This window comes from Episyrphus balteatus, chromosome 2 (assembly GCF_945859705.1).
Source record: "Episyrphus balteatus chromosome 2, idEpiBalt1.1, whole genome shotgun sequence".
Taxonomy (NCBI): domain Eukaryota; kingdom Metazoa; phylum Arthropoda; class Insecta; order Diptera; family Syrphidae; genus Episyrphus; species Episyrphus balteatus.
This window is the reverse complement of record NC_079135.1, coordinates 52,764,619-52,791,184: the sequence shown is the minus strand read 5'-3', so window position 1 is coordinate 52,791,184 and position 26,566 is coordinate 52,764,619. Positions and strand designations below refer to the sequence as shown.

Genomic DNA, 26,566 nt, shown 5'->3' with positions numbered 1-26,566 from the left:
GACCATTTCCTTAAGCACCATGCTAACATCTTAAAATGCTCTTTAAAGAACCCTTTAAATACCACAAGTATTTATGCAAGGTTTTTGGTGCCCAGACTAAACTATACTTTTTCAAAGAGTTTCGGTGTGCCGAACTCGAATCCAAAGACAGACATATTCGATCACATCTCGTTTTTGAAATATTACCGTTAAATCTATTTAAATCTTTCCGACATCTTTTCTACTGTCCGAGAAAAATTAAAAAAAAATGTTTTTGGTCTGAGCTAACCCCCCCCCCCAAATGAAATAATAGCTATGGCTATGATTAGCATTCGGTCTTGAAAATTACATTTATAAAATGCAAAAAAGGTTTTTTTTTTATAACGCGTAATATTCATAATTAGAGTCTTATAAAATATTTCTGACCTCGGATTCGAGTTAACCAGCCCCAAAACTTTCAAAAAAGTATATTTTGTGGCAAAAATCTTGTTGACTAAAGACTTAGACTTTATATTTCGTTAAGTTAGTCTTTCGGTTATTAACTTAAACTTAAGATATCTCAGGCAATAAACCAGATATCGGAAAGATTTTAACAGTTTTTGGAAGAAAAAAATAGTTCTTATAGACTTATATAAGTCGTGTTTTATTGGTACTCAATATTTTACTGAGACAACATTTTATACTATAAAAACAAGCAAACGATTATTTTTATTTATTATTAAAATATTTTTTATTTTTAAATGGTCAAAAATGTATATGTTTTGAAAAAAAAAAATCTCTGTAAGCCAACAATTAAAAAACCTTTTGTTTTGTTGTTGTTTTCCGTGCAAAATTTTACTGAGGTACTAAGTTAACAAAAAAACACGTTTTTAATGAAAAACCTCGAAAACAGTCAAACTGACTTTTTTGTTGGCATTTAACGGTTATATTTCACAGTTGGAGACCCAATCAAATTTTTCTAACTTCGGATTCGAGTTCAGCACCTCAAAAATATACATTTTTGTTATTGTGGCAAGTAAAAAAAGTTAAATTTTGTTATTTTTACAAACATTTGTGAGCGATTTTTCGTATTTTTATAATGAAGCTTTCTCTTCTACTACTTTACTATTGAAAATTAGTACTTTTTTCAGGGTGGGAAAACAGATAAGGAATGTTGTTGGACTGATACTCCACTTGTAACAAATGCCGATCCCTAAATGGAAAACAGAAACCAACAAAGCACAACCCCTCAATGGCTAGCTCCAATGGCCCCAAATGTAACTTTCTATACTTCAGTCGTGCAACAGGCGTTGAAGAGTTTGAATTAACAACGTGGTACATTTAACTATTTTCGCAAGTGATTATACCCTCCAAAAGTTAAAAAAGTAAATTTTGTGCCCTAGTGAAAAATATTCTAAAAGGATTAAAAAAATATATGTATACGAGTTTTTATTAGAATCCTTTCTTAAAAGTTAATATTGGTTCAAGTTAAAAACAAAATAAAAAGTGTACACTCCAATTTGGCAAAAATATCTATTTTTCAAAGTAAAATCTTTTAATCATCTTCAAAAACAACAAAGAGAAAAACATGGATTTCCAAAATCGCAATCAAAATGAGCACAAGTTTGTGTGCCCGAGCGATAGACAGCTGGCGCTAAGAGCAAAGTAAATACGAAATTCCTAAATGATATATTTTCATCCCTTCATCCCTTCATACCTTTTGCTATTGCTATTTGAATATTAAATTAATAGGAGGACAGCAACGTTGCTCGTCTCTAGTACTTTTTCTCGGAATTGTATATATTTGTTGTTTTTGCCACCTGGCTGTGCTCCTTTTTTTATCAGTGTTTATTAATTGCAGGAATAGGGAACGTGGCGTTCGTTGTGCCATTCCCTTTGTCTCAAGTGGCAGTAGTAGGTAAGGATAGGTGGCTGGTTATATGGCGCTTCAGTGTCACGTCAGTATACTACCCAGACCATATATATCATTAGGTGGTTCTTTGTGCGTTCGTTTTGGACAATGGCTGATGAGTGTATGTGTGTGTCTGTTGAATGCAGTTTTCGAAGTGTGGGTGTGTGGGCTCGACAACCTTGAAACTTCCGCAAACAGTAAGCTATCGATAGAGTGTCCTCGAAAATCCATCGGATGTGGTCTTTTTGTTCCTGGAAATTAAATGTTTTTTTTTTTTATAAGCAGTTTTTCCTTCATGATGATGTGTTTTGAAGTTCATTTTTGACTAAACATAAATGGGTGTGGACGGATTTGATAATTTTCGTACACGGTGGTGTATGAGTAACATAAAATGCAAATGACCACGATAACGATATACAACAATGTTCATAATGAAGTGATATGGGTTTTGATATTTGGAAACTCATGAGAAGTGGTAGGATTTTGTGTTGAGAAAAAAAACCACATTAAACTTGTAAATTTGACAAGTTCCGCATAATGAAAGAACTTTTGTGTGAAAGTTAATATTTTTGTTGGTTTAATGTATGTGGTTGTTATTATTAAGTTTTAAAGGAACTTTTAGAGATGTTTCAACAACTATATAATAGTGCTGATGCTGGGGTATTAAAAATATATTGTTTTACTATTTAAATAAAAAAAAAAACATACAGATTTTTTAAAGGCTACAATTTAATCTTTATGATTCTAAATTAAACCTTTTTGTTATTGTTTTTTTGTCATTATAGTTTTTTTTTATGTAAAACAACCGAAAAGGCAGGGTTTTACTTTACATTTATTTAACATATGTATCTCGAACGTTGGTTTGAGCGATTTCTCTGTTGTTCTTTAAAATATTATCTTTCACTGATACAAACTTTAAGTGTATTTAACAAATAACAATCACATCAAAAAAATATTCAAAGGAGTTTGTACGAGGTTATGTTTGTTTATATTAAATAAAACTATGTAATTATAATAGCCAAAGATCCGTAGAACAAACATCTACCCTCATCTGTTATTTAAAAATGACCAGAATCATATCATGGTCGAAAATCCGTTTTTTATGTCGTAATTATAATTACGTGAAAGATACATAAAAAAAATACCATGATTGGAAACAAGGGCGTGGAGGGGGGGGGGGTGGTAGACACATGGGACGGATTGGCAATAAAACCAGAAATAACAGTTAGAAATAAAGTGGAATTTCATACGACTGACTTACAAGCAGCGAATTTTAACAACTCACAGAACGGTATTTTTTTCTAAAACCTGACCAAAAATATTTGGGCACATTTTTCACATCAAATAGTCGGTACCTATCACAAAAAAGTTATTCGGAAGGAAAATTTTAATTTTAAAATCAAAAAATTAAAAATAAAAAAATGCATGTACAATCCTGTGCTATAACTTTTCTTAAAGTTTTTAATTTATTCTTTATTCTGTTTTTTTTGACTCAAGTTGTTTCGTTAAATAGTTTTTGAGAAATTAAGTTTTAAAAATAAAATTTGAAAAACCATTTTTTTTTTCGTTTTTTGACCTGATAGTTTTTTAGTCAAATACTAAAGACTTCATTCTAATAAATATCAAAGTTCCTACTCGTAAGAATAAAAAAAAAAACTGAAACACACTTTTTGCTGTTTTTTTTTTTTTTTATTTGGATTCAAATTTTTTATTTGCTTCTTTTTAAAACATTTTTTAGAATTTTTACTGAATGCATTATATCTTAAGAATATTGTGTTAAAATTTTAGGGCTATTGGAGCCGAATTGACCAAGTAATGAGTATTTTAATACTTCGCTTACGTTTTATTTCAGAGTTCAAAACTTTATATCGTTAGCCCCACAACTAATGTTTTCAAAGCCGGTGCCCCTTATAACTTCAAAACTACTGCACCGATTCCTTTGAAATTTGAAACACTATTTCTATACTTATTTTTAAAGGTATCCCTGGAAAAATGTTCTCAATAATATACATATATAAAAATCTATAAGTAAGAGGGTCGCTTTTGATGAGTTTTTTTTCAAGGGGTCTTTATTTTCGGACGGACAAACTTGGGCAAACTCTTGAAATGCAAGATTTTCTATATTCCAGCAGTTCAATAATATGTAGGTTATGCAATGTTAGGGCGTGTTGCGCTATTTTAAAAACACTTATGTTCAAAAAAAAAACAACGAAGAAAGTGCAATTTTTTTAGGTGTGTACTTTAGGTGTGCCCCGTATGAAAAAATAGAGTTGCATATACAATTAAATTTTTTTAAGAATACCATTCATACCTTGATTGTCAATGTCCATATCAAAATTTTTCACCAAAATCACTTTTAAGATAAAAAAAAAACACTTGGAAAATTCACTTTTTTTTAAATCGAAAAAAAATTCTTGTTTACCCAAATAGTCGTTTATTTCGGTATTTGTGAGGTGGTGCTTTTCATGGGAAAGGGATGCAACAAACAATAAAATTTGCATTTCTAGCCAGAAATAGACAAGAGTTTCACTCAAGTTCTTTCTGTTATTCTATTCATATAATTTTCACAACTCCTATAATTTGATTTGCTTTAAGTATGAACCAGTTCTGGTGGGGGGCACGTGCCCCCGTGCCCCCCTGGATCCGCCCTTGATTACAAATATTTGGGTCCCAGGCGTTTCACATGCAAAACCTTGCCAGACGTCTTAATCATGTCTTTACAAAATCCACAACTGTGGAATATTACAAAGAGTAAATAGTATCACCTTAAAACTAACAAATTGTTTTTTTTGAGCTCTTTTATAAAAAAATCTTATCAAAATCAACGATTAATAGGTTTTTCCATAGACATTTCTTACCTATTATTTTTATAGAGAAAATCTTTTTACTTTTTACTTATATCATTGAGAACCATATGTGTACCATTGAGCATCTTATGTGTAGTGTATACCATAATAATGCTCTGTTATATTAAAGCCAATATGTTAAGGTTCGCTGCGCTGGAGGTGAGATCTTCTCGGGTTATTTATGCCAATGTATGCCAATAAATCAGGGCCATCAATTTGGCCATTAATTAGCAGATAAAGATTAAATTAAATCATAGTTAACGCGCCTTTGTAAAAGAGTTTCCATCAGAAGAAGTTGGATGCATTGGTTTTTCAGAGGAAAGCGCATATTATACGTGAAATTATGTTTAATTGTTGCGAAATGACTCTTACGAACTTCGCAAAAAGCACCAACAATGAGTGAAGCAGGGTTGTAAAAAATAATTTTTTTTTTAAATGCATTTGTTTTCCATTACAAATTAAAAAAAAATATTTATTGCAAATATAAAATTTTTGCACAAAAAAAATATATCTATATTGGAATATTGGAACTGAAAAAAATTTACATTAACAAAAATTTTTATTGCTACTGAAAACAAATTTATTGCAAATACAAAATTTTCTGCATTAAAAGAAAAATTCAATGCAAAATGTGTGCATTAAATATTTTTTTTTTTTAGCTATTCGTGAATTTCTTAAAATTTTGGCTATTTGACCATACATACCTAAGGTATTTTAACTACTATAATATTGACCCCAAATATCCAAAATTGTAAGAAATTCATTCGACGAATATTAAAAAAATTTAATGCACATATTTTGCATTGATTTTTTTTAATGCAGAAAATTTTGTATTTGCAATAAATTTTTTTTTTAGTACAAAATATTTTTATTTTCAATGCAAGTATTTTTCAGTTGCAATGACATTTTTTTAATGCTTGCAATAAATATTTTTTTTTAATGCAAATATTTTATTTTTAAGTTGCAATACAAATTTTAATGCAAATTTTTATCAGTAGCAATAAAAATCCCCTTTGGCTTGGCAAATAGCCCCACGGGAGTTATTGACACGAGTATTATATCACTGCACCTTAGTTTCGTAATTGTCAGAGTAAGAATTTTCAAATCTACATAAAACTGAATAAACGACAAATTGATCTTAATGTAGGTAAACGTGGGTTAATTTGGAAAACTTAAAGCATACAATTTGGTCCAATTTCGGATGAATTTTTTGATTAGAACAATATTTCGCCATCAATAGACCAAAAAAAGCACTCTAAAGTATACATCAGCTTTATTGTATTTCTTAATTTCCGATAGCTACAGTAGGTACGAGTATATGCATGTATGAACGTACATAAAATTTAAGCATAAAAAGAACACACATTTCGTTTCAATGTTTTTAATTTACCATAAATAAACACCGCATAACGAGAAAAGTTTAGTTTTCTTTCCAAAATTTTCAAATGCAGTTCCCATGTCAACCCCATTCTTTTAAACAAATTCTTCGTAACCTTTAACTTTTCATACATTTATATTATGTGTATCCAAAAATTCCTTATTAAAATTTAGTTTCAAAGTATGCCGCAAAAATGTATTAAGGTTAAACTTCTCTTACTATTCTCAATGTTTAACATGTGGCGGGCCATGGATGCCGTATACATTCACTCGAATAACTTTTGATTGAAAATGTGTACTTTCGTTTAGCTTAATTTAAGCATATAGACTCTTTTCATTTTATGATTTTATGCGTATGTATTAAATTTCATTCGTGTACCTTTGAAAGTGGATGTTGTAAAGAAAAACCACCATCAGGCTTCTTTTTCCTTGTAATGATGAACAGAGAATAAAATTTATATTCTGAAGGATATAACTTGGCATCCCACCGATATCATAACCTCGTCGGAATAAGAAAATGGTGGTGGTATCCTGGCCTGCGGTTATAATTTTAATGTGACCCCTTGTCGTTTTTATTTAACACAGACATTACTTTGGCGTCTTTTGAGCGTGTTAAGTAAGTATCAGCATTAAGGATAGAATATGGAGATGTACCTACACTTATTGTGTTTTTATACGCTTCTTAAGTTCCAGTGAATTAATAAGTACTTTACTTGGTATTTATTTAAAGAAGGAAGTTTATGGTGTAGCAAATAAAAATTAAATTGAATTTAACATGGTAATGGTAATTAATTTTAAAATAAAAAATAAAACCCAATGACTTTTCTTGAATTCTGGTTAGTATGGGCGACTTTTTTAAGAGTTTATTCAATTTAATGAAAATCAACAATAAAATATGGTTTATTTGTGTGGAAGAAAGTGAAAAGGTGTATGTATGAATGTGTTGTGCATTATAGTTTTTTTTTATGAAAACAGAAACGACGCCTTTCGTTCGAATAAATAACTTTTAATTTAGTATTAGTACCACTATTATCTCTACTTTTTATCCTTTTAATGTAAAAGTCTTTTACTTCACCTTATGTGGCAACAAGGAATAACAACATAAGTCAACTCGAAATTGAGTTCTTTACAAAGTCTGATGCACAAGAAGCGATTCCTTAATTTTTTTCGTATTTTGATCTTAAGCGCCTAAGCGGTTTATGAAATACAGGTAAAAGAAAAATAACTGGTTACCATTGGTAGGTTTTTCTCAATAGCTAAAGAAATAATACATTAAAAAAAAATGTTGAAACTTGTATACTTTCACAAATTGGACAATCCCACATTTACCAATATTTGTCAAAATGAAGTACGACTGGCACCATCAAATGCATTTTTTTTTTTTGATTTTGGTGAGTCGATACCCCACTTTTTTTCTACAGTATTCAGTTGCTTTTAGAGGAAAACAAAAACTTCTTGTTTTCCTCTGAAAACAACAAGAAGCTCTTTACCACGTGGTAAAGATCAAAATAACTAATAATAACACAGGCCCTTTCCACATTTTAACTTTTTCGAATTTTTCAATTTTTGTTGGTTGGAGGTGGCTAAAATCCTCTGTGGATTGGGGCTCGGTCAACCAGCTTCTCCAGCTAGCTCGATGCTTCCAGTTTCGCACGCCAAGTTGATTAAGTCCCCTTCCATTGGTTGCGCCACCTCAGACGAGGTCGTCTTCCTCTATTGCGCTGTCCCTCTGGGTTGGAGTCGAAAACTTTCTGGGCAAAGCATTGCTGTCCATGTGCTCCACATGACCTGGTCATCTAAGGCGAGGCGCTACACTTACTAACTGATTAACTTAAGATGGCGCTCACAGTCCAGAATTTATCTCGGCCTCAACCAACACAATTGCTCACATCAGGTTGGTTGAGGATGTTCTCCAAACAAGTATAATGAGGGCGGTAATTGCTATAATGGCATTGGCACGACACTAGATCGATTGACTAATAAAAAAAGGAAGCAATTCACTTTATTTGGTTAGATAAAAAAAACAATCATAGTTATTTCCTTTATCATCGATGGCCTTGAAAAAAATTGGTTAGATTGGACCCCTAGTAGTAGCTTGCAATAAAAAATTCTTCTTTATTAATTGGCTTTATTTCAATTGACAATAATACACATAATCCATATTACGTTATTCAACTTTGTTTGGGATTTTGTTGCTTGGTGTGAGTAATGTATTATATTCTGTAAAAGTATGTATGAGTATTTATGTAAGTAATACCCTCTTTGTTCCAGGCATTTAAGATAAAAATGGTACATATTTATTCAATCAACCCATTTAAATAAACCAACCAAATGAACTCGAAAAATATTTAGCACTTAAGCTATGATTACACGGTCAACGAAATGGGTCAACGCGTTGACTCTCTGACGTAAAAATGACGTCACAATCTGTCCCAAGAGTGTCACGTCGTGTGATCGTCAACGAAAACTGCTGTCATTGCATTGACGGGTACGATGACACTCGCGTTGACACACATTTTTGGGTCAACGCTTTGACTATTTTCGATGACCGTGTAATCTCTCTGTCATTGCCATTGGGACGCGTTGACAGGGTTTTAGGACTGGGTGTCTTCGCAATGACCCTGTCCCAGCGTTGACGCGGCAGAAATTAATACCGTGTCATCGTTTTAGAATTTTTTTTGTATAGAAATATGATGAAAGTTGGATTGGGAAAAATTTTTGTAGGACGATTATTTGAATGGTGTACCGTTTTGCAGGGAGGGGATTTCTCATTTCATCTTTTTGTTTTTTTTTTTACAAAAAAACTTTTTGTTATGGCCATGGCATCCATATTGGATGCAAAAAATTTTGTTTTGACAAAAAAAAACCAAAAACCATTTGTATATTCTAAGCTACATTTTGAGACCATAACCATTAACATTGGATGCGGCGTTCCTATGCTATTAGCGTTTGAAGGTGGCCATGTTGATTTTTTTTTGATTTTTTTAAAGTCAAATGTGGAAACCTTTTATATTTTTTTTCTAATTTTTCGACACAAATTTAGTAATTTTAAATTTGTATTCGTTCAACAATCTTATCAGAATTCATTTAAGACTTTTATCTTAAAAGTGCATTGCGTATATCTCGAAATATTTACATTTCAATGCAACAATGTCAAACATATTTCCGTTTAATTTTTCTATGAGTGCTTTTTTCAAATCTCATTTTCTCCGCTTTTTTTTACAAAATATTTTTGGAAAATTTAAATTTTTGCTTTGTGTCAAACAGTGTGATCAACAAAGTTTTGCGAGTCAACGCGTTGACACTGCTAAGTAAACGTCACGTTGGCACACCGACCGGCGCGTCAACGTAATCGTGTGATAGTCGATGTTTTATGCATTGACACTATGAACCTTGACGGTGAGTTGACAGAGAGAATATGGATTTTTTCTTGACGTCAGAGAGTCAACGCGTTGACCGATTTCGTTGACCGTATAATCATAGCTTTAGTTCCTTATTACCCTGTTTTTTTTTCGACATATTCAATAGCCTAATAAGCTATAGAAATTGTTTGTATCTCCAATACTTTATTTTTAATTTAGAATTGAAACTTTTGTTTTTCTTAGAGCCAATTTTTCAATCTTCTAATAAACAGTCAGTTAACTGTTCGACGAATAAAGTTATTAGGCCCATAAACAATTAGATAAAAACATTGAATTTTTCAATATAATTTATTCTACAGAAAACAAAAAAAATTGTCAAATTCAAAAATATTTAAAATTAAACGTCATTTTTATTCATGATTGTTTTTGTTTTCTTGTGTTCCACTGTATTTTTTTCAAAATTCTTTCAAAACAGCTTTGACAACTGTCACAATATTTTTGTTGAGATTATTCCTTAGAATAATTTTTATTCGTCTCTGAAAGAAGCAGATAGTTTTATTCTAAGGAATAAGCTATATCTGCTTGTTGAAAAATTGATTTTTTCTCTATCCTTAGGAATAAGTACTAAATGATTGTTTAACTGACTATTGAAAAATTGGCCCTTATAATTTTGAAACAAGGCTGACGAAATATTTTTTTAATTTCTGATTCATGTATGAAATTATTTTGTTATTCTATTTTTTTTTACTAACAATGACGACAAGAATATGAAGATGTTGTTCAATTTTTGAGTGCAAGTGTCTTTTAGATGGGTTAGCATCAGGGTTCGGACTTCAGTTTCAAAATTTCGAAACAAATTTGAAAAAAAGTGAAGTAGACCCAAAATTTCTGGAGTAGATTTCAAAATTAAACTTTCAGAACATTTATTTAGAAAAATTTATTCTAAAAAAATTATTTTTCTTTACCTTAGCTGTGTTTTATTTTCCTTGTGATCCGAATCAGATCATTGTTTTTATTAGCTTAACAACAAAAGCAGGATTTTGTTTTGTTATTGTTTCGCAAATAAATAAGTGATCTGAAATCTGATCCGTATCACGAGGAAAATAAAACACAGCTTTTTTTATTATGATCTTTCCCAAAAAACCTTTCTCATCTAGTGGTTGTAACTGTGCTTTGGGGTAAAACGGTTAATTCAGCATAATCTACCAAATTTTTGATCAGGAATTCTTCAAAATCAGTCAAAATTACTTTGATAAACTTTATTTATATCTTGAATTCGAAGAATAATTGACCTCCATTCATCTTTTGAGATTTCAGTTGAGCTTTATTTCTATTCTCAATGCCTCGACCAGATTTAAAATTTAAAATCTCTAAGGTCCAATTTATTCACACTCCATTAAATTTAAAGTCGCCATTAAAAAAGGGAAATTTTAAAATTTGTATGCGATTTGACAGTTTTATAATTTTTAATGGAGCCTTTAAAAATAATGGAGAGTGAATAAATTGGGCCTAAATTTATTATTTTAAAAATAGTTTTCAATCAAGAAATAGAAGTAGATTCTGAAAAAGAGAAGTAGGGAAGTAGATTTTCGATCGAAGTAAAGTCCGAACCCTGGTTAGCATGTAGGCCAAAGTTTTAATTCACATTATTTGTTCACGTGCGCTGTGGTGTATACGTGGTTTTTTTAATCGCATATGCAAGAGTAAAGAAGGACAAGATAAATGAACAAGCTTCTGAACAAAACTAGAACTAGTCGTTTTGGCGAAAGTCAAAAATGATAAAAAAAGTTCAAACGTTAATATTTATTTTCAAGAAGTAACACTTATTTTTGTATTGTTAGACCCGTTTTAGATGAAATTCCAATGTCTTAAAAATGTTATTTTTCTTATTCGTTTCATACAAATCTTCTGTACCAATTCATCCACATATTTAGGCACATGAAATGTGTATAAATGAACACACATATGCACAGACTGGACTCAGAAAGGGAACAATACAAAGCCGGAAGACTTGTCGCCGACTTCTGAGGTCAAACGCAAACCGGCAAACCCCAAAAGGAGGAGCACTAGAGGGAAACAGATAGGTTAGGTTAGGTTATGTGGGCTGACAGTTGATATTGTTACCGTCACACTTAGATCAATGTAGATCCCTTGTGATACCCTGAAGTATTGTAACTTCATGAAAAAAGTGTTAACCTATGAATGCTATGGTTGTTCGAGCCATTTGGAGGACTTGACAAAGTTCAGTAGGCTATTGCCTGAGAGTTCCGCTAGTTCTTCTAATTCATTAAAGAAGTAGTTTCCTAAGAATTTTTTCCTAGTGCGACAGAGTGCTGGGCAGTGACAGAGGAAGTGAACAGTGTTTTCCTGTTCGTCCTCATTGCCGCAGCCTCTGCATAGATCATCCGTACTAAGCCCCATTTTCTTTTTGTGGTATCCTAGTAGGTTATGTCCCGTTAAGACGCGTATTAGGGATCTTAAGGAAGGTTTACTAAGTAGTAAGATCTTATTTGATTTTTTCTCGTCGAAGTTCGGCCATAGTTTCCTGGTGTGACCACAGGTTTCTAGGAGGTTCCATCTTTCATTGGTTTTTTGTGAAATATTGTTGACGATATTTCGCTTTATTTCACATTGTGGGATTCTGATGTTAAGGTCTATGAGAGAGGGATCAAGAACTGAGCCCTCCCTTGCAAGCTCATCCACGCAGAGTCTTACATTATGCTGCATACCAAGAACCCTAAGCTCTTCGCGACAGCAAGAAACAAGTTTTGACTTGATTAAGGTGGCAGAAATCGCTTTTATTGCCGCTTGGCTATCAATGAAAAAGGTGATGTCAACAGGTGATATCGCCATCATGGATATTTGTTTAGCAGCATTTTTCACTGCCAATATCTCGGCTTGGAAGACACTACTGTGATCGGGGAGCCTGAAAGAACTGGCAAGGTTGAGGTTTTCTGAGTAAAAACCTGCACCAACCCCAGTATTCATTTTCGAACCATCAGTAAAGATGGCGATAGTCGACTCATTTGAGAAAGGTTTACTGTTTTCCCAATCTTGTCTGTTAGGGAAACTGACATTAAAAGACTTGTTGAAGTCTAAGTAAGGGGTCATGTAATCTGTACTTACGTTGTTGCCAACATAGTTAGAAAGGATCGTAGTATGGCCGTTTTGACTAGTATTCCAAATGTTGGTTTGACTGAGTCGTAGGGCGCTGTTTGCTGGTAATTCTTGTATAAATAGATCTAAGGGAGTGAGATTAAGGATTGCTTCCAGCCCTGCGGTTGGATAATGCGCTTTCTAATTGTTCGCTTACAGTGGTTAGGTATTTACCTGTCGCTAGAAGAGCTAGATCGTCTGCGTAGGCTATAACCTAGACACCACTGTTATTCAGTTTGATGAGAATCTCATTCATCACCAAAATCCAAAGAAGAGGTGATAGAATACCGCCTTGTGTGGTTCCTCTAGATGCGTACATTTTTATATGTGACCCACCTAATTCACTATTTATTTGTCTGTTTTTCAACATGCACACGATCCATTTTATGACCGTGTCTTCTATTTTAAGATCAGTGAGTGCTTTTTCAATTGCACTATTATGAACATTATTGAATGCTCCTTCTATGTCTAGAAATGCTGTTAGGGTATATTCTTTAACCACAAGTGACTTTTCTATTGTTCTGACTGCACAGTGTAAAGCTGTCTCTACACTTCTAGAGGGAAACAGATACTAGTGGGAGTGTTATGATCCCATCGACTTCGAGATCATAACAGCGCCAGCGCCGACAAAATAAAGAAGTAGGCCTTCATAGTTCAAAAATAAAAAAGTTTAGATTCATAAAGCATAAATGAATGTTATTCCTACACAAAACAGGTCCTTATCAGTTTACATCTCATTTAATTGTTTCCTTTCACGTGCAAAACAATTAAACTAGACAAAGATTGAAAGATTTTTCATTTACCAACAACCCCCACATAATTTATAATAAAGAAAAAACAGAATTTCACCTTGATATGCAATTAAAAAAAAAACATTTGATAACCATTCAAGGGTAGATGCCTGGAAACACATCTAACACATTCAGAAAAAAAAGAACATAGAGAAATCCCTATTGACCTCGCATAAAAATTCAATTATAACTCAGTTGGTTTCAATTATTTCTTGGTAATAAAAAATAAACAAAAACATCTTTATTGTTATAGAGATATGAAAAGGAATTCAACGTACATATATACGTACATAGATATAATTTTTATTATGCATTACGAAATTGAATGGAGATTAAATCACAAGAGTAGGCTTGAAAACGGTAGTCTAGTTTAAAGTCTAGGAGCTGGTAGACACATTAAATAACGTTTGATTTAAAAGGGCAAGATCCTATTTAATTAAGTAGGTACTCGAAAATTAAAACATAATAGTCTGGCGGGTTTGGCAGTGTAATTAGGAATATTATAGCAATTTAAACATGGAGGAGTGATACTCCTGACCCACTGTCAGAGAGGATGCCAGTTCGAAGAACTGCTCATTCATTAGTGATGGTGGTTTAGCTTGATTAGAAATAAAAATTACTTCTGCAATGCTTCAATGATGTGGAAGATTAAGGCATTCTAGAAAATGTTTATGTGCTCTCTATTCTTGCATTCTTGGACTCATCTTGCCACAAATGTGTTTTTACTTTTAGTTTAATAGAATTTTCATGGATTTTTTTTTCATAATTTACTGTTTAAACGATTTTGTTGGGTTGCATTCACATTTGGAATTTCTCCTTCGACTATTTTTTTTAACGAATTACGTAAGCTACGTTTGAGAGTAATTCCTGTTTGAAGATAAGACTTTTTTTTGGGATTATTATTTATTTCATCGTGTCTTAATATTTTGACGAGTTTTCTAACTGTGGTTCTCTTAGCTTTCAGGCTTTGCCGCTTTCTATAAAGGTTAATCGACAATACCAGGATATTTTACATACAGTAGCGAGCAAAAAAAAAATGCAAACGAAAGAGGTTTAAAGATTTTTGAACAAGAACTAAGTTACCAAATTTGGCATATTGAAAATGTTTTATTTTCATTAAACAGAGTCAATTTGTGGAATATTTTACTCCAAAACCATTATTTGGTCTACCTAAATATGCGTTTTTAGACGAGCAAAAAAATGCAAATATTTTTATTGTATGCTTATTTTTGCTCGCTACTGTATATTTAGTCTTCGATTTATCTATTTTGCATTGTTTGAATTTCGTTTGGCAAATCATCTGGACTGGAATGCTGGAATGAGTGTGGTCACCATTGAAAAATTAATTTAAAGCAATTAATAAAAAACGGATCTATATCTAGCAAGAAAGTATGATAAACAAGTTCTTTTTTTAATGATGTCAAAAAGATTGATTCAATGTATCCCCTTGTATAACAAAAAACTTTTACAAAATTGGAATGCTTTTCAAAAAAAATGTATTTTGTCAAACAGAAACTGAATTTTTATTTAATCCGAAAATGTGTTTTCTTTCGAAATTTATACTTTTTTTTAGGTATGGTTATTTAAAAATGTTTGAATAAAAATTTTCGTTGAAATCAGTTGAATTGTTAATAAGTACATAGGTAAGTCAGAAATGAAGAAAACGGTTCAATGACTGGTATCGTTAATTACGATTCAAAAACCAACAAACCATTGCAATTATTTAGGCAAAATCAATTCAGCTAGTCTTTGATGGAAGTAAGTTTTTTAAATTTTTATTTCAGGCAGGTACTATTAATTTTGGTCGGCTCTAGGGAATTTCACTAAATTCAAAATTACCTATTTTTAAGAATCACCGCACAGTGGGGAAAAGGCGGAAAAAACCCAACTTTCGGAAGTACGATCTATTTTGATACTGCACGTGTTTCTAACAGTAAATTAGTTGAAGAATCAGAAAATGAAAACTGTTTTTCAAAAAAAAAATTGTGGTCCTGGAGATTATCGCTCAAAGTTGAAAAACAGTGAAAACTGATAAAAATACAAGTAGTTTCAAAATGATCTATTTTCCTTAAAATTTAAAGGTTTGAACCAATTTTTTTTGTAAATAGGCTTAAAATAAATTGACAAACAATATGGTACATTAGTTTAGCGAAAAAGAATTGAATAAAATTTTTTTGACAAAAAAACATTCAATTTTAGTGACTTTTTAGGTTCAAATTAGGTTTTAACTACTGCCTCCGTCTGCCTCTGTTGGCGAATAGGTTTCGTTAGATAGTGTTAAATCTCAGCAATAGTTTTCAAAAAAAATCTCACCCGAAGACGTCCGTATTCGGTTTTTATAACAATTTCAATCTGAAAAAGTCATTAAAAAAAAAAAAAAAAAACAAAAAATAATGCAAAATAAATAAGCAGCTATTTTCGCCAGACAAATCTTTCTAAATGTATTTTGGTATGCTGAATCTGAATGTGAAGTCCGTTTTGCGAAACAACCCAAAATTTTTGATAAGATTGCAAAAAAAATTTTAAACTCACATTTTTAAAGTTTTTCCCAATTTAGTCGCTGTTGGGATCAGGAGTTTGTGTTAATGAAACCTGCATTGCACATTTACCTATTAAAACAAATGTTTTTTCACTAAGCCACTTTTTTGACTTTATTTATAACTATCGGAATCGGAATACAGTAAAACTGGTTATTTGAAGCCTCTCTTATCTTTAGTTCCACTTGTCTCCAAAAAAAGATAGAATGATTTGATAGAATGTTCCGCTAATTGAAGGAAAAGTTTAGGCTTGGTAGCCGTTTAAATTTTAGAACTAACCAAAGAAAAAAAAGTTTCCAAAAAAGTTAAATTTTGAAAAAAATGTCATACCTACCTACCGTTTTTGGATGTTTTTCCTTTTTTGAAAATTTTTGATTTTTTTTTTTGATTTATGTAAAATTTAAACGGTATTTATTAATAAAATGTTCAAATAAACTCAAAAAAATTTGATTTTTTCTAAAAAAGCGATTGGAAGTAAGTCATTTAGAGCTGCAAAAACTTGATTTCTGATTTTTTAATATAATTTTTTTCTGAGTGGGCGTGGCAATGGGCGGTCATTGGTGTAGATTTGTCTTGCTATTAGCTACCTTTCCTGCAAATTTCATGAAAATTGGTTCAGTAGTTTAGTTTTAATTGAGTTTTTTCCGGTCTCCCATACAAGTTGCCCCACAGTGCACCGGACCAATCTGTTCAAAGTATCTCTCATCATAATATCATGTGTGATTGTTATCTCGAGCTTGATTCTTTTTATGAATTACAAACTTGTCCTAATAGAGCGGGCGGCCACTGCAGAAACGCTCAATTCATCGAGCTAAAGAAAATTTCAAATTGGAAGTGAAAGAGGGCTATTAGTAGTTACGAAAACCACTGGTCTTCCCGTCCGCATCCTGGGACAATTGGCGTGGTAAAGTGCATTGTGCATCTCATAAAGTTAAAAGACGATATTGGAGTCAAATTAAAGGTGATATTGTCAGCTAAAAAAACTCAGAGATCTTCCGGGTGAAAGTCTGGCAGTTTTGTCATAGGAGAGTTTTTGGCTAAAGTCCTGTTTTTGGTGGTGTTCGTGGACGAGTTAAGGAGCTGTGTTGGTATCAAATCAAAGGTAAAACTAAGCATTTTCCTGGCATAGAAGTTTTTTAAGCTATTTGTTGATAGTTTTTTTTTTATCCATACAAAGTATTTTTTAAATTATTAAAATTAAAAAAATACCAGTGAAAATTATACAAAAGGTGCTATGCAAATGTTGTTAATATACACATTAAAGAATCAGTGATGTCAAAATAAAGGTAATAACATATTCTCTCAAAACTTAGAGGTCTGTCGATTCAAATGAAAAACACTAATAACCTTAAAACAGGCTGCATGACCTAACCTCCAATTTCTGACTTGGAAAACCTTTGGTTTTCAAAAGGAGACATTATTAGCTTTAATTTGAAAATAAATTCGTATTATTTGAGACTTTTTCCCGAATTATTCGTAGCTTTGCATAAACTTTGGGCCGTTGTTAAGAATCTATCAAATTTTTTCCAAAGAACCGTTTTGTATTTAAATGCTAATGACTCTTATTTTTATTTTATAGTGAAAAAGTTAATTAACTCATTGAGCAACATACCAAAAAACAAGACTTTATGAAAATACTCAAAATACTGTTTTAACTCTATGAGATGCACAATGCACTTTACCACGCCAATCATGCCAGGTGCAGACAGGAAGACCTGGGGTTTTCGTAACTACTAATAGCCTTCTTTCACTTCCAATTTGAAATTTTCTTTAGCCGACGAGTTGAACGTTTCTGCAGGCTTTAGTAGGTACCTATATACATTGCAAGTATAAATCATGCATAGCGGTATGGTAATGCAATTTCAATCAATTTTTGTTTCTTAAAACTGCAGTTGATGAAAAAACGTAAAATTTGAGATAGAGCTGGATGGACTTCCACAATCTTCCATCATGTCATTACTTTTGGAACACCCTGTCTAAATACAGCCATGTGTTGCACTTTATTTGTCTGTCTCTTTTTATTTTTTTTCTATAGACGTCTGAGATGTATGGCAGAAAACTAATATATAAACAGCTCTCTGTCAATTTCCTTTCACACACAATGCCAATAACGCCTTCACTTAAAATGCAACATTCAAGAAAAATATTATCAAAACATAAATAATTTATGAAGTTGTTAGACACACGATTTGAACACTTTTATATTGTGATGTGAATGATTTTTTATTTTACTTATATTATATTCAAATAAAAATGAGATTGAAGCTCTAAAAAGATCCCGTAATTCACCATTTGAGTGTGTTTGTTAAAAAGTTTATAAAATTTGAATATATTTTGTACCCCCCTATGAATCATTTAATTGCTGTCAACTGGGTTCAAGGTTATCAAATCCGGACAATTACTTCCGACAGACAATTAGATTCATTCAATCAAAAGTACAAGCTATCACCGCTACTATACGAAAGGGAATATGAATTTAAACCCTATTCAATGCGGGTGGTCTAATCATATAACATGCGCTCTAAATAGGTATACTTGCTATATTTAGAAGTAATAGAGTTTTTTTTTTTGTTCGTATAACTGACATGTGGTTTAACATATATGTAAATTATTTTATCGGTGAAAGAAACGGATTTACATGTCGCGGTTATTGAACGTGGCGGGTGAATCTGTTCCCAGCACAGTGGGCTTTTTTGTAAAAAAAAATTAATGAGGAAACTCTTGGAAAATCAAGGACTTACGACTACTGCCCTCAATAATAATTCGTGAATTAGTTTTGTTTGTTATTCGTATGAGAGGCAGGACAATATGACGTCAGATTTACCGTCCGTGTGAATATCTCTTGGGGCTGGAATCGAAAGTATGTCCCTAGCTGAGTTGCCAAAATTGATCGATCAGGGGTCTATTACCCCCCGTTTACCCAGGAGGGGCATATTCCTCCCTGTGGTAATAAATTAAAACAGCTTAAGGGGCTTTCCATCGTAACGTAGGTGAAATTTTTGCATGTTTTTTGATGTTTGGAATAGATTTCAGTTACAGTTTTGAGATCGATTTAGACATTTATAGAAATAATTTAAGATCGTCCCTTCTATGTGCTGAAGCTTCCACAAGTCTCAGTTTAACAAATACAGTTACTATAAATTAGATACATATGTTGCGTAACGTAAACGATTTTAAATCGACCAAGTTTAAACGTTGTTCTTTGATCTGATTGACATTTTGAAGCCACCATTTTGTAAAAAAAAAAAAAAAACACTCTGAAAGTACATTGAAGCCCGAATTGGCAATGAAAATGAATTTTGGTACGAAACTTCATAAAACGTACCACTGTGTTTGTTTAACTTTATTTTTATTTGTTGAAAAAAGTGAGCCTTATGAACTCAATCTATACATACAGGGTGTCCCACAGTCACCGTCCCAAACGAAAACCATGGATTCCTGAGGTCATTTTAAGTCGAAAAACTTAAGAGGTAATTTAAAAAGTGAGTGAATTTAAAAAAAATTAGTTCAAATGAATTAAAAACTTTTTCTGACCTATGGTGGCTAAGAAAAGAACAAATAGATAAAGCTCAAAAAAAGTTTTAGTTCATTTAAATTAATTTTGTATTTAAAAATTATTTTTTTTTTAAATTCACTCAGTTTGTTTATTTTTTAAATTACTTTTAGTAGGCTTTTTTAGGAAAAAAAAAGTTATGTTTTTAAGAAAATAAACTGGGCTTTAATAATAAGTGAACAAAATTAATACTTATTTACGTGTTTTTTTTTTTAACGAAATGATATGAAAGTGAAAAAAAAAAAACAACTGAAAAACAAAGAAAATTGGGTTTGATGCAAAATTGCGGAGAAACGGTTGTTCGCAGAAAAAAAACTTCTGAACAAACTTAAACTGTAGTAAATTCTTGATTGGTTGTAAAAAAAATCTTTCATATCAGACGTAGTTTGGGAAAGATAAAGATTAGGGTGGGTCAAAAAAATCGAAATTCTTTTTTTTGAATTGGTACTCCGAAAAATCGATTGCTAGACCCCTCTAGAATATACACACCAAATATGAGCTCATTATATTAATGGGAAGGTCCTCCGCTTTGCAATTTTCCATTTTTACATCAAGCTTCTACTAAAAAAAAATAATTTTTTTATTAATTGACTTTTTAGCAAATTTCTTTTCATATTCTTGTAGGAAATTGAACGCTCTACAAAAAAGGCCTTATACACTTTTTTCGTTTATCTAACCGTTGAAGAGATATTTGAGGTCCAAAAATCGAGAAAATCTTTAAAAATTCGTTTTTTGTTCTTAATTTTGTAACAAATTGAAAAATTATAATGATCAAACGCGCAAGACATATTCTTGTTGAAAATTGATTGCTCCACAAAAAAGGTCTTATTAACTTTTTTCATTAATCTAACCATTCTAAAGATATTCGAGGTCAAAGTTTAAAAAAAATATAAAAATATTTTATATTTTTAAAAAATTTCTAATTCACTGAAACCTCATTATTTTCAAATTAGCAAGATATATTCTTGAAGGGGCTTAAACGTTCTACAAAAAATTCCTTGGAATGAAATTGATTGCTTTAACCGTTTAGAAGATATTCGTATCCAAATCGCAATGCATACGGGTCATAAGAAAACTATTGAAATCAGTGAGCATTGGTTTGGATACGAATATCTTCTAAACGGTTAAAGCAATCAATTTCATTCCAAGGAATTTTTTGTAGAACGTTTAAGCCCCTTCAAGAATATATCTTGCTAATTTGAAAATAATGAGGTTTCAGTGAATTAGAAATTTTTTAAAAATATAAAATATTTTTATATTTTTTTTAAACTTTGACCTCGAATATCTTTAGAATGGTTAGATTAATGAAAAAAGTTAATAAGACCTTTTTTGTGGAGCAATCAATTTTCAACAAGAATATGTCTTGCGCGTTTGATCATTATAATTTTTCAATTTGTTACAAAATTAAGAACAAAAAACGAATTTTTAAAGATTTTCTCGATTTTTGGACCTCAAATATCTCTTCAACGGTTAGATAAACGAAAAAAGTGTATAAGGCCTTTTTTGTAGAGCGTTCAATTTCCTACAAGAATATGAAAAGAAATTTGCTAAAAAGTCAATTAATAAAAAAATTATTTTTTTTTATTAGAAGCTTGATGTAAAAATGGAAAATTGCAAAGCGGAGGACCTTCCCATTAATATAAGGAGCTCATATTTGGTGTGTATATTCTAGAGGGGTCTAGCAATCGATTTTTCGGAGTACCAAATCAAAAAAAAAAAATTTCGATTTTTTTGACCCACCCTAATAAAGATAGTTAAAGGAAAAGGGAGCAAAAATTATAAAAACCGTCATAACTCGAAAACGGGACGAAAACGAAAAAATTACCTCTTAAGTTTTTCGACTTAAAATGACCTCAGGAATCAATGGTTTTCGTTTGGGGCGGTGACTGTGGGACACCCTGTATATAAGAGCATGAACGTGCGACCTATTCGCACATTTTATTTCTTATTGCATAAAAAGTACTTGTGTCTTTGGTTGTTAGATTGTCAATAGACGTTTGGATACTAGCAATGGAGGAGAATACACGAGTTGGTTGTTACGTGATGTTAAGATTTACTTCGTCGCTTTAATATGAGTGGGAAATGCGGGTGAGTGTTGGTGGAGAAACAAAGCCCTGTGTTTATTTTTTATGAATGAAGTTGGAATTGACACTTGTTTGGTTGCTTTTAGCCCTTTGTTTTAAATGAAAGCATGTTGTAAGGCGTTGTTAGGTTAGATTTGTATAATCAAATTTTTGACGTGCATGGCTGAAAGAAACCCGATAGCGAAAGGTAAGTATGACTTCAGGGAAAGGATACTGAATTTTCTTCAGTTCTGTAGAATGTTAGATTGAATAATTGAATGTAATCAAAACTAAATCATTTCGTAGCATTAAACCATAGAGATTATGCAGTCTATTTGGCTTTTGTTTTGTATAAGACTGGATTCGTTTAGAAGCATTGTTGATTTGATTACTTTTGAGAAAAAGTTTAAAAGTCGAAATTTGGTTGTAAGGAATTCGATTGTCCTTCTGCATCATGTTAAAAATTTCACAATTTAAAATGAATTATTAAAATGCACCTGAAGTACTAAATAATTGTACATTTCTCTTTTCTTAGACTCAAAACTGGATGGAGTAGTAGTAAAGTGTCTGAACCCTTGCGTCCTGACGAACAAGCAGCCATTATATCGGTCATTCGACGAAATGAGGAAATTGAAGTAGCTGAACGACAACGTGTAGGAAAACTGGTGGAGCGAGTAGAAAAAATCAAAGAACGAGCAGCTGACTGTGGACCACAAGGCTGTCGCTTATGTGGCCAAACATTTGGTATTCTTGGTCCATCTCGTTTGGTTTGCGAGGATTGTAAAAAAGCAGTTTGTTCAAAATGTGCCATTGACATAAATATAAAAATGCATTGTAAATCTCGAGAAATTTGGCTATGTCGCATCTGTTCTGAGACTCGAGAAATGTGGAAAAAATCTGGAGCTTGGTTTTTCAAAGGTCTTCCAAAATATGAAATTCCAGATCCTAATTTAAGCTCAGTGAGAACAACCCGTAGTGCTAGTACAACACCAGCGAAGACGGTTCGTATTAAAAAAATGACGATGAGTGTCGTTGACACTAGTAGTTCAGAAGATGATGAAGTTGATGATGGTGTTACAAAACAAACTTATCCATCAATTCAAAGAGAGAACAGTTTTAGACTTAAAGCAGTTGGTTCGTTTCGAAGTTTCTTCGATGGTGGTGAGAGAAAACTTTCAAATTCAATATCATTCCAACGCCAAGTTGTGTCAAAATCAGACTGTTATCAGCCAGATTATGATGCAATCTCCACAGTGTCGAGCAACAGAAGGGAGAGTAATTACAATAATCGACGTGGTTCAGCATCATCAAGTATGTCAATAAGTGAGAGTTCGTCAGGAAATGGAAGTATTACAACAAGTAATCAACTTGCTCAAAATTGTAGAGATCCTCTGTTGGGATGGCTTGAGTTGGTAGTTACTTATAGAGAAAATGACCATACTTTGGATTGTAGTATAATTAGAGCTAGAGACTTACCGGCTATGGATTCGGCGGGACTAACGGATCCTTTCTGTAAATTGAATATCATAACACCCGAAGGACATGTTAAATACACGAGATGGCAAAAAACTAAAACCGTTCACAAGACCAGAAATCCTGAGTTCAATGAAATTCTACAGTTTGTTGGCGTAGAACCTATTGAGCTAGGAAATTCTCTATTGTATGTGGTAATTCTTGACGATGATAAGTATGGACATGACTTTCTTGGAGCTGCAAAAATCAATCTTTCAACGGTAAGTTTTCAATGCAGAAAAAATAAACGTGAATAAAACTTAGTTACATTATTTAACTTCACTTTAATTGATTTGGTTTTGTAGAAATAGTTCCGCCAAAATAAGTCTGAAGTCAGCGGACAAAATCTGAAATGATCAAAAACAATAGGTTTGGCTTACCTCCAAATTTGTAGCTTTTTAAATGTTTTTTGTAGTCTCAACAGTTTTTTGCTATTCAAAATTCCGCTAAAATAAGATTGAATTAAGTGGACTTAAACTAGGAAAATTATTAATTGTAGCTATGTAGTTAAATGCTAATTAGTTGCGCCAAAATTAATTTTGTAGCTCCACCTAGTAATTTTTTATTTATTTTAAAAATTTTCTGAAGTGTACTTCCGGGTTGATCAGGCCTTGCATAAAAAAATTTTTTTATGCAAACCCTAATTTTGTAGCTCAAACACTTTTTAAAATATTTAAGTTTTTTTTTTTTTGTTTAATAAAAGTAAGCTCAATAGCTTTCAACATCAAAAAAAAAAATTCTAAATTCAAACATTTTTTTCCAGAAATTTGAAGTTATCTAGACTCAAATGAAACGCGAAAACCTAGATTTTGTAGCTCGATCAGTTTTCTTGTTATTCAATATTCCGCTAAAATAAGACTCAACTTCATATGTAACGTTTAAAATTTTCAAAAAAGTTGAATATTTAATTTGTTTTCTTTTCTCGAAATTGTAGCTTTGGAACAAAAAATTTGTTGCCCAAAAATTAATTTTTTAGCTCCTCCCAGTTATTTTCTATTCAAATTTGAAGTTTAAAACTTTTTTGAAAATTTTGACCGTTATATATATGAGGTTCAGTCATATCTTAGCGGAATCAAAAATTTTGTTTGCTACAATTACAATTTTGTTTGCTACAATTACTGACAAAAAAAATTAAAATAGAATTTTTTAAAAATGTTTCCACTGGCCTGAACAAACCGGAAATGCACTTCTGAAACTTTAAAATAAAATAATAAATGACTAGGTGGAGCTACACAATTAGTTTTTGCGCAACAAATTAGCATTTATCTAGCGGAAAATTGAATAACTCTAAAACTACACTCGGAGAACAATATAGTTTATATCGGGATGGTAAAAAAAGTTATTTGTGACTATTATAATAGTCAATCGAAGTACTCGTATTCTCTAAAATAACTATTAGATAGTCAATTTTAACTATTAAAATAGTTATATGTGACGTTTTAAATAGTCAATAATGACTATTAAAAATGGACATCCCGGTTTTAACTATTGAAATAGTAATTTTTTTTCAGTGTGTATACGAGCTACTAAATTTTGGTTTGCCCAACAAATTTGCATTTAATTAGCTACAATTAATGAGATTTTTTTTTTTACTCCGCCACAAAGTGTCCGCCTAAGTAAGAGACGTGAAAAAGCGAATAGGTAACAAAAATGAATATTTCTTTTGTTGATTAATTTTAACTTTGGTATTTTATTTTTTATTTTGATCTGAGGAACTAAGTTTGTTTATTTAACTGGTGCCAATGAAGAAAAACAAAAATGATTATCAACAAACAAAAACAAGACATAGGATATTGAGGCACTGATTTATTATGATAAACTCTCCTTTTTTTATTTATAGGTTCACAGTCACAGCCCATATCGATTGACCGTTCCCTTGGGTGTAGAAGATCAATACAGCAATGAAGCGGAAATTTCTCAAACTTGGCCACGAGGAAAGATTTGTATCTCTTTGTGTTACAATTCAAAAAAGCGGTCCCTTGTTGTTGTTGTAAAACAATGTATCAATCTGCTTCCAATGGATAACAATGGTAGTTCAGATCCCTTTGTTAAGCTGTAAGTTTTGATCTATTCTAATTTTTAACTTAATAAATTTCTTTGCTTTTTCTTTCAGCCAACTAAAGCCTGATACGCACAAGAAAAAATACAAGACTGGTGTTAAATGGAGAAACCTAAATCCTGCATTTAATGAAGAGTTCGTTTTTGAAGCTAGCCCTCATGATCTCAACAAGCAATCGCTTATAATCACAGTTTGGGACAAAGATATCGGCAAGAGCAATGACTTTTTGGGTAGTCTAATTCTAGGCTGCAATAGTAAGGGAGAGCGTTTAAAGCAGTGGAACGATTGTGTCCGCTTACCTGATCATGTACATGAGAAATGGCACTGTTTATCCGCAGATAATCCATCGCACTGATTTAAAGTATCTGTGCGTGTGTGGTGGTGGCTTTGGTGCTTTTAATATTTGCCACTTAGTTTTTTAGGAATGCGCATGGAGTAAATTTTTTGTTGTCAAAAAGTGTCCTTAATGCAAAGGCTATTCAAAAATTTGTAAAGCTTAACACATTTTTCTTATCTTTATTCTAAAAATTTACTCTTGGCTTTTTGTTATGGCTTTTAGTTTTTTTTTCCAATGGAAGAGTGTCTTCTATTTTAAAAGTTTGAATTAAGAATAATATTATGTAATAATATCAAAAACATGAAATTTGAAGAGAGTGTACCTACCCAATTTGTACTTTCAATAAATAATAATAATTTTTAAAAAGTCGGCTATAAGTTTTTATACAATTTTATTTGATATAAACTAAAAGTTGATACTGAAGTCATGGTTTGCCATGACGGTTTTCACAATATAAAAATAAAGTTTGACATGAAACCAATACTTACCCTTACCGAAGAGAAAAAAAAGGTAAACGAATCTGGCATTTTTTTAAAATTTGTTTTAATAAGTTCGGTTAGGTTAAGATTTCTTTACCTTTAAAATGTTTGTTTTGTTATGATTTTTATGAGAGTACCTACAACTGTAATTAAATCAATTACCTTGTTTAACACAAAAATTAATCAAAAGAATTCAAATATTATTTTTTATTATTAGTATTAAGATCGAAATTCTGGTTCATACATAGGCTGAATTCACAAACGCATCACTGCTTTAGCATCACAATTTTTTGTATGGAAAAGAAACACTTCCTTACCTACAAAGCATCACGTTTGCACCAGAAATATTTTTGATGCACATTTTTTACACCTAACATATTAATTTTGAGGGACAAATTAAAAACATAATTTAAATCATAGGGAAATCATGTAAATATTGTATTAATTGTTCAATACAAAAAATTGTTACGTATACACCACAGTGACTAATCTTTAAAATAAGGCTTATGGTTCAAGTTTTTCAACGATACCATAAAAATAAACAGTGATATAACGTTAAATATATAGAGGGTTATTACAATGTACCTATATCTACATACATTATGCAATAAAATTATTTCTTTT

At 31.7% G+C, this 26,566-nt stretch overlaps 1 protein-coding gene across 3 annotated transcripts; it reads left to right on the top strand.

The window, feature by feature from the left end:
- The first annotated feature begins 1,113 nt into the window (after nt 1-1,113).
- LOC129911986 (rabphilin-3A) lies at nt 1,114-26,093 on the top strand. Of its 3 annotated transcripts, none has more exons than XM_055990063.1 (4): nt 1,114-1,623; nt 22,091-23,288; nt 24,908-25,122; nt 25,181-26,093. In XM_055990063.1, exons 1-4 carry the CDS (start codon nt 1,547-1,549, stop codon nt 25,479-25,481), a joined length of 1,791 nt encoding a protein of 596 aa, XP_055846038.1. In that variant the 5' UTR covers nt 1,114-1,546; the 3' UTR covers nt 25,482-26,093. The 3 variants fall into 3 exon arrangements, with proteins under 3 accessions (XP_055846038.1, XP_055846039.1, XP_055846040.1); XM_055990064.1 differs by lacking the exon at nt 1,114-1,623 and adding an exon at nt 17,864-18,468 and having other exon boundaries at nt 25,181-26,091; XM_055990065.1 differs by lacking the exon at nt 1,114-1,623 and adding an exon at nt 21,458-21,580 and having other exon boundaries at nt 25,181-26,091.
- Nucleotides 26,094-26,566: the final 473 nt, after the last annotated feature.